General features: G+C 44.6%; 1 protein-coding gene across 1 annotated transcript in view; it reads right to left on the bottom strand.

The window, feature by feature from the left end:
• Kdm3b (lysine demethylase 3B) overlaps positions 1 to 9014 on the bottom strand; it is a 60982-nt gene that overhangs the window by 4404 nt on the left and 47564 nt on the right. The window contains exons 16-23 of the mRNA XM_021150261.1: positions 7375 to 7641; positions 6382 to 6553; positions 5934 to 6024; positions 5664 to 5794; positions 4711 to 4830; positions 3232 to 3371; positions 1300 to 1476; positions 417 to 551 (exon numbers count right to left, since the gene is read on the bottom strand). Coding sequence (XP_021005920.1) covers positions 417 to 551; positions 1300 to 1476; positions 3232 to 3371; positions 4711 to 4830; positions 5664 to 5794; positions 5934 to 6024; positions 6382 to 6553; positions 7375 to 7641 — 1233 coding nt within the window. The remainder of the gene's footprint in view (positions 1 to 416; positions 552 to 1299; positions 1477 to 3231; positions 3372 to 4710; positions 4831 to 5663; positions 5795 to 5933; positions 6025 to 6381; positions 6554 to 7374; positions 7642 to 9014) is intronic.

Below are 9014 nucleotides of genomic sequence, written 5' to 3'. Positions count from 1 at the left end.
AAAAAAAAAAAAAAAGTTCAAAGGAACAAGCATCCTCCTTCCCAAATAAAACCTCCTACAGTGTTAGTGTTGTCCCCTGACCAGGAATGTAAGTCTACTCAGTTAACACTAGAAATGGAATTATATTGGACATAGTAGACCCTTACCCATAAACAACACTCAAGTAGCCCAGGTTGGCCTGGAACTTGTGATACTTGCCCCGCTTCAGCTGGGTTATATGTATCAATTAGATCATAAGAAGATCTAGAGCAGAAGAGCTGGAAGTAGGAGGGTTAGGAGTTCAATGGTTAGGTATCTCTTCCTGAGAGGAGGCCTTTAGATGCCTGACAGTTCCCCCGAGTCCTTTCTCTACCAGAACACATCTATGAGGGGACTGTGATTTGCACTGTGAGCTAGACGAAGGAGACATTGCTTACCTGTAGCTTATCCTCATGATTGGTGTGAGTGTTGGAGAGATGCCTGAATTCCTGAGTCAGGCGGAAACAGTGCTTCACGTGCTCTGGAGATACAAAGTCTTCTGCTACTTTTATGCAACTGTACAGATTGTGAACCTGGGATGAGGAAATGTAGACCAGAGTAAAACAAACACAATCTCCTCTTTTTTCCTTCTTCCTTCTTTTCTTTCTTTCCTCTCCCCCACCCTTTTTTTTTTTTTTTTTTGGTGAGACGTGTTATGTCTCCCATACTGGCTTTGAGCAATCCTCCTGACTACAGCACACGCCACTGTGTTCTGTTAATACTACAAAACATGAGTATACATTTAAAAACAAGGGCTAGAGGGTATGGAGAGATGGCTCAGAGATTAAGATACTAGATGCTTTTCCAGAGGTTCTGGCTTCAATCCCCAGCAACCTTTTGGTGGCTCATATCCATCTATCATGAGATCTGCTGCCCTCTTCTGGCATACAGGCATACATGCAGGCAAAATGCTGTATACATAATTAATAAAAATCTTTAAAAAGGGGTTGGGGTTGGGATGGGGGAGTCTGGTAAAATGGAGATGGCTTGGCAGGTATATGTGCTTGCCAGCAAACCTGGTCGCCTGAGTTTGATACACAGAATCCAATGGTGGAAGGAGATGACCCAACTACTGCAAACTGCCCTCTAACCTACCACCCACGCACACAGCTTTATTCTCAGTATTAACAAGGCAGAAACAGCCTGATCTCTATGAATTTGAGGCTTGCCTGGTCTCAGGAAAGTTGATTTTAGATCCCGCTATTTATAGCTAAACTAGAGAGGAAAAGGAACCACCCAAGCCCATGGAGCTCTGGAGCCAGTCTTGCCAGCACAGCCCACCTGGTGCGGGGCTCCAGCAGGGATGAAGACAGCGTCACCCAGGAACTGCACAATGGCCCAGCCTTGCACACCATACTCTTCAAAGAGTCGCTTTCGGAGGATCTGGTCCAGATACCAACTTTGGTCATGAATTGGGTCATGATCTGGAGGATTCTCTTGGCCTTGCTCTTCTCCAACCTGAAATCATGATCACGATCCAAAAATGGAAGAATTAAGAGAGAGTAGTCCTTCTGTACCCAGTTTCTACAGTTTCATTTACACATAGGCTATTGTGCTCTAAACACACTACATAGAGAAGTCCAGAAAGAAGTCAACACTTTAAAATTGTGTGGTACTCTTCTGGTAGTGTGGCAGACTCACTGTCCAGCTCTACTTTTTACTAGACACGTGTCACCCTTATCTAGGACAGCTGTCTTTCAGGCCCTGGCATTTAGTCACCTAACAGCTGTTCCAGTTAAGACAGGTACCAAAGTTTCCAGTACCCTTTATGTAATGCTGGCTCCAAAGGACAAAAGCATGATGGCAAATCAAAAGCTCTGTGAGCCACGTTCTCTGTGAGCCACGTTCTCTGTGAGCCACATTCTCTGTGAGCACGCACTGGGAGAGCTGATGAAGGAGGTGGTGGCAGGCAGGGTCACAAGTTTGAGGTCAGCCTGGGCTACACATAGCTGGGGACTGGTAGCAAATATGCCTTTATCCCAGAACTTGGGAGGTAAAAGTAGGTGATTCTGAGTTCAAGGCCAGCCTGCTCTACAGAGTGAGTTCTAGGACAGCCAGGGCTACACAGAGAAACCCTGTTCCAAAAAACCAAAGCTAAACAAAACCCAAACAAATGCTAACTTTTTTGTTTGTGTATGTTTGGTATGTTGTAGTACTATTGTTGTTCTCTTACTGTACCTCATTATGTTAAAATTTATTACCAGTATGCATGTATAGAAAAGATAGATATAGGATACCTACTAGGGTCATGGAATATATTATCCTTTAAACACACAAAGAATATGAATATTTTCCTTATTTTGTCGAACATGTGTGAGCTCAGGCCCCTTGGGCATTTTGGAAAGAGGCTTCTTGGCCACTCAGTCCTTTCTTCTTCCCTCCCCACAGTGCTGCAGACTGAACCAGAGCTGTATACAGGCTAGATAAGCACTCTACAACTTTTAGCTACAAACCTTGCTCTTGTTTGATTCATGTATTGTAGTCTTGGCTGTCCTGGAACTTGCTCTGTAGTTCAAAGAACAAAGGGCCTCTAATTCTAAGATCCACCTGCCTCTGCCTCCCAAGTGCTGGGATTAAAGGCCTGCACTACTAGACTCACCCGAAATTTATTATGTGCTTTATCATGAGTGGTCAATTTGCATATACTGCTGCATACCAAAAGAGGGCATGGAATTCCATTACAGATGGTTGTAAGCCACCATATAGTTGCTGGGGACTGAACTCAGGACTTCTGGAAGAAAAGCCAATGCTCTTAACTGCTGAGCCATCTCTCCAGCCCTTGTGTGTGTGTTTAAATTTTTTTTTTTAAAAAGACTATTTTATGTGCAAAATGTTTTGCTTGCATGTATAATGTAAGCTCAAGTACCACATTTGTGCCCAGAGTTCAGAAAATTTACAAATGACCATGACCATTCACATGGATGTTGGGAACTAAAGCTGGGTCCTTTGCAAGAGCAAACAAACAATGCTCTTAATGCTCTAGCCTCGTGCTCTTACTTTTTTTTTTTTTTTTTTTTGGAGCTAGGGTCTCTCTATCTCTGCAGCCCAGGTTGGCCTCTATGATCTTCCAGACACAAGCAAGTGTCAAGTGCTACAATCATAGGTGTGCACTACCATGCCCTGTGTGAATAGGTCTTTACTGGTAACAGACTTCATACCAAAGACCACGGTGGGTGCCCAGCCCAGCCCAGCCCAGCCCAGCCAGAGGCACACCTTCCGGAGCAGCTCTCGGATCTTCTCTGCATCCTTCGCTGCATAAATGTGCCATAAAGCCCCTGGCTTCTCTTTGCCGTCATGAATCCTCTGCTTGGTCACCTCATCAGCATCTCCCTCATCAATAGTTTTGAGTACTTCTGAAAAGAACAAAGTGTTGATGTCAAGTAACCAGTCTAATATATAGGCCAAAAAAATAAAAATAAAAAATCAAAAACAAAAAACTGATTTAAAAAAGTTTGGCCTAAATTCTTCTCTGTCTAGTAAGATCATAAATAATCAAGAATCAAAACTTTCTAGGTATTGTGGAACACACGTGGAACACACTTTTTTTTTTTGTTTTTTTTTTTTTTTTTTTTTTTTTTTTGGTTTTTCGAGACAGGGTTTCTCTGTATAGCCCTGGCTGTCCTGGAACTCACTTTGTAGACCACGCTGGCCTCGAACTCAGAAATCCGCCTGCCTCTGCCTCCCGAGTGCTGGGACTAAAGGCGTGCGCCACCATGCCCAGCGTGGAACACACTTTTAATCCCAGCACCTGAGGAAAGACAGGCAAATCTCTGTGGAATTTGAGCCCAGCCTGTTATACATTGAGAGACCCTGTTTGCTTATTTATTCTTTAAATCAAAACTCATATTGGGGATGGTGAGAAGGCTCTTGCTGCCATGTTTGATGACCTCAGTTGGGTCCCAGGGACCCACATGGTAGAAGGAAAGAACCAATTGGGTCTTAACATGTATCCCTGGCTGGCCTGGAACTCTCTCAGTAAGCCAGGCTGGCTCTAAACTCTCAGAGATCCACCTGTCTCTGCCTCTGAGTGTTGGAACTAAATGTGTGCAGGAGCACCCCTGGCTACTTAGGTTTTCCTGCTTGCTTGACAAATGCTTTACCAACTGAACTTTGTGTCTGGTCTCTGTGCAGATGACCTGGCTCTGCCACTTGTCACTCTGCAACTGTTACAGTTAACTAGTCAAGTCCTTTCTTTTTTTTTTTTAAAAATATTTATATTTGATTATGTGTATGTATCTGCATGAACTCATGTGTTCCACATGCATGCTGGTGCCTGGGAGGCCAAAGGGCATCCCATTCCTTACAGCTGGAACTACAGGAGGCTGTAAGCCTCTTTCTGTGGGTGCTGGGAACAGAATCCAAGTAAGACATAACCATTGTGCCGTGGCCACAGCCCTTCCTGCCCACTATCTACCAGGCTAGATACTTGGTAGGAAAAGAGAACATCCCAGGGCAAGGATCGAGTCAAGATTTACAAGTAGCACTCTGCTAGAACTTCAGTCCCTTTGTCTAACAATCTCCACCAGATGCCGCTACATGAAGCTGGGAAGGGAGTAAAGAAGATCCACCAGTGGAATATAAAGAGGAAGGCAGGAAAAGAAGTCACTGTGTCTTAGTGGACTGGGAAGAGACAGCCAGTTACTCTACTTCTTAAAGCTAGCCACACCACAGCCATTTTTCTAGCAAGCATACCTTCATCGTGAGCACCCTCGCCGACAGGAATCCCAACATACACCATCACATTAACAGCATCGGACACATCTAAATGAAGATTTGTCGTCCCAACCCTTCTGTCTTCTGCTGTTATCAAACCTAAAGTTGAGAGGAAAACATGAACGATAAAGGGGAGTGATTCCAAAGAACCCATGACAACCCTGCAAATCCGCTCCAGGATATCCTGAAGTAAGGATACTGAGAGAGGGAGGCGCGTGTGCTTATCAAGAAGTCAGCTCCGTGGCAGAGCGCTTGGTGCTCAGGCCCTGGCTAAATCCCTAGCATGACAGGGACGTGGGCACCAGGGAGGTGAGAGGGAAATAAGCTACAGCATTCGCCTTTCTCGCTTGTGCAGTTTAGGACTAATTCCTAGCCTCTCCACAGATCATCAGCATTCACCAAGCTGCTTCTTGAAAACAGTCCCTTTCTTCAAATTCAAAATATACAGGATTAGGGACAATCAGACAGAACTCAACTTTCACAGTATTTTAGGTCATTTTTTAACTTAACAGAGCACAGGTCTATCAGTAGCAAGGTATTTAGTATTCTTTTTTTTTTTTTTGTTGTTGTTGTTGTTTTTTGAGACAGGGTTTCTCTGTATCCCCTGGCTGTCCTGGAACTCACTTAATAGAACAGGCTGGCCTTGAACTCAGAAATCTGCCTGCCTCTGCTTCCCAAGTGTTGGGACTGGTATTCTTTATTCTTAGCAAAACTAAAGTATAAAACTAAGAATATGTCTGCTTGAGTAGAATTTTTGAGAACAAACTGTTTTTAATAGATATACAAGCTTATGAATATATCCCAAGTCAGAATTGACAAAGGAACACGAGTATGATTTTTTTCCAGCATCTGTCACCTGCCCCCAATCATCTCTCCATATAAAACGAGGACAGCAGTCCCCCCGAAGGGCAACTCTGTCCTCTCCCTCATACCATAGGCGTTGTACATCTTGGGGCCCAGATCAGGCCTTACAAAGTAGCTGGGTAGCCTAGAAGCCAGATTGAGCCTGCCATCTCGTTTGGTATATTCTGGAAGAGGAAGATTCTCCATCAGATCTTCAAACCTAAGAAAGGGCAAGAAAGATGACTCTCAGTTTGCTGCAGGGAGGAAAACAAGAGCTCAGGTCTCTGTGCCTATGCCGTGCTGTGCTGTATTCCACCCAGCACAAGCCCGTGAGGACATTACTATCTGAAACCACTCACCTTGTAGGCATCATGTCCCGGAAATCTTCCCCAGGGGGCCAGTCTTTGAGTTTGAGCACCATTGGCTGCCCATCTTCTGACCGTAGTCTCTCTAGAATACAGACAGCATTCTCATAAACCCCTTCTGGCTAATCTTCTAGGGACAGAGTGTCAAGAGATGCAACCTCTCATTTCATAATGGGCCAGGTGAGGTGAGCCTTGCTTTATCCACCCACGCTGTTACTGCTCCATTTCACAGGTTCTTGCTCCTTTCCTTAGAGCAACAGAGCTCCATACAACCTAAGTCTTCCATGAAGCACAGCAGGCCTGCTCTGGGATGACAGGACTGCCACGCAGCTCTGTTCAGCTGGGGTTGAAACAGAAGGCTCCTCCCTCCATGGGGGATGGGCTGTTATTTCAGGTGCAGGACTACACTGTCTCTATTTAACCAGATAACCAAGTTACTTACTGCATATGATCTCAAAGCCATCCCAGAAATCTCGAACTTTAACATCGGATATGATAGCACAGTTCCTGCAGTTCACCAAGTCCACGTCCTGGTCTCCAAACTCCTGGCTGAAGGCTTCCGGCTTCCAGAGTTCAGACTTGAGCTTTTTATGCACCCCTGAAACTAGCACTGGCTGTGAAAACAAAAGCAACCCAATGAGAATCATCCACACATGCTGCAACAAAAGCAACCCAATGAGAACCATCTACACATGCTGCGCTCCATGAGAATCCCCAGGTCATCATCTCTGGCTACAGAGAATGGACTCGGCCTCTACTCTGCTGTTATGCTGCGTTCTCACTCTGGGGGACAGCCACTACATTTTTTTTTTTTGTCTGTGTAATAGAGCCCTAGCTATCTTAGACTTGCTTTGTAGACCTGGCTGGCCTTGAACTTCCAGAGATCTGTCTGCCTCTGCCTCCTAAGCACTGGGATGGAAAAATTAAGTTGGTATCTACCAGTATTTTGAGATGAGGAGACATAGCTGGCAAATGCTGAGAATATTTCTTCACAATACAAATGCAAATGAGGAAACTCGCTAAGCTAAGCTCCTCCTTCCTCAGGCACCTGCTATATAAAGATCATGGAGCACCTGTCATATCCACAGAGACGCAGACACGTCCCAGAACCCTGTTACTCCAGCCCTACACTCAGGGATTGACTCTCCTCCAAAGGTGTCGGCACCAGCAGCTCCACCCACAAGAACCACCCTGTGTACTTTAACCACAAATACAAAGCCCTGCTCAGCATGAAAAAACCCAAAGTGTTCTTAGGGAGCTCTTTGATTTTAAAGAGCAAAGTCAAGTTGAAACAGCAATGATATCTCCCATAAATTTACTATGTACGTCCTCCTGGCAAATGGTCTTCCAGGTAGGCCTGGAGCTATCTCGGCAGCAGTGACTTCCAGGCAAACAGTAGGCTAAGAACAAAACAAAACACCTTAGTTTTGCTTACCTGGCCTTGCTTCCAACACTCTCGGAAGATCTTCCAGTTGTTTTTGTTGCTGGGGTCATGGAGACACAGAAGCCGCCCGTCGCAGAGCCAGGAGTGAGACGTGTGGGGGTCGAGCACATTCAGCCCCATCGCCATCTCCTTCACCTCCTTCTGGGTGTCGGTCAGGTTGCAGGACCGCTTTGAGGAATCTGAGGTTTTCTTGTTTTCTACCACTGAGGCGATGATGTGGTCGAGGAAGTCGGGTAGGCTGGCTTTGCTCTTCGCTCCCTTCACAGACAAACCCTCGGTAAGCTGGACTCAAGCCCACAAGAACTCAAACCCAACTGTCTCAGAGTTACATTTCTTTCCAGTCCTAATCTACCTGATTACGTCTGATAAAAAATGCTTCCTGCAACTGCAGAAAGACAAAAAATTACTAATTTTTAGTATCATAAAGTCTTCAACCTTTTGTATTTCCTTACATTTATTTATGAAAGTACAGAGTGAGACCCTGACTTAACAGACAAAAACATATACTCACATAATGTTCTAAAAAAGAAACTTTAGGAAAGTAAATAGGGTATAACATGTTCTTATCTAAAAAGAAACAACCTCTATAGTATGTATTTAAACCACCTATGGTTTCAGACTGCACCCATTAACCATAAATATAATAAAAAACATACTTATGTTCTACAAGATAAATACACTGAAAAGTAGAAAAATGAACAGTAGAGCCAACTGTGTAAACAGGAGAAAACTATATACATTTAACGTTTCTGAAATGACACCCAAGAAATAATGCAGGGTCAGTGAGACAGCTCAGCAGGTAAAAAGACACTTGCTGCCAAGTCTACCGCCTGAACTTGCTTCCCACCCTGTGACACCTGCATCGCTCCCACATGTAATGAATGGTAACCTGCAAACAGAGAAAGGGAAACCCGAAAGACACCTCTATTTCTTTTTCTTAATGCGTGTGCTTTGCCTGCATGGTGCATACCACATGTAGGCCTGAGGGCCTCAGGTCCCCTAAGACGGAGGTCACAGAGCTCGGGAGCTGCCAAGTGGGCACTAGGAAGTGAACCAGGTCCTCTGCAGCCAGTGCTCTTAACCACTGAGCCATCTGTCTAGCCCTGCGCTCCCTGTTTCTCCTATGTTTAACTTTTGTACTCTGAGAACTCACACATTACATCAATGCTTACTAAAAATGGTTCCTATGTACGAGTACTAGTAAGCAAGATGCCTTTAGTGCAGGCAAGAGAAACAGAGCAGATTGTAACAAGTGCCAGCAAACAGGTAGATTTCTGAGTTCAAGGCCAGCCTGGTCTACAAAGTGAGTTCCAGGACAGCCAGGGCTACACAGAGAAACCCTGTCTCAAAATAACCAAAAAAAAAAAAAAAAAGGATACTGGTTCATTTTACAAAAGAGTTGTACCTGATGATCATGAGTAGATCTAAGGAGGAAACAGAAGAACTTGCTGACAAACTATGTACAAAATGTAAGAGGAAAGTTCCAAAGGATTCCAATTTTGGGCTGAGCAATCAGATGATACAGAACCATTGAGCAAGGGGAGAACACAGACACACACAAACACAGACACACACACACACACAGAGAGAGAGAGAGAGAGAGAGAGAGAGAGAGAGAGAGAGAGAGAGAG

This window comes from Mus caroli, chromosome 18, assembly GCF_900094665.2.
Source record: "Mus caroli chromosome 18, CAROLI_EIJ_v1.1, whole genome shotgun sequence".
Classification (NCBI taxonomy): domain Eukaryota; kingdom Metazoa; phylum Chordata; class Mammalia; order Rodentia; family Muridae; genus Mus; species Mus caroli.
The sequence above is the reverse complement of the archived record's forward strand: the minus strand, read 5'-3'. Positions and strand labels throughout refer to the sequence as shown.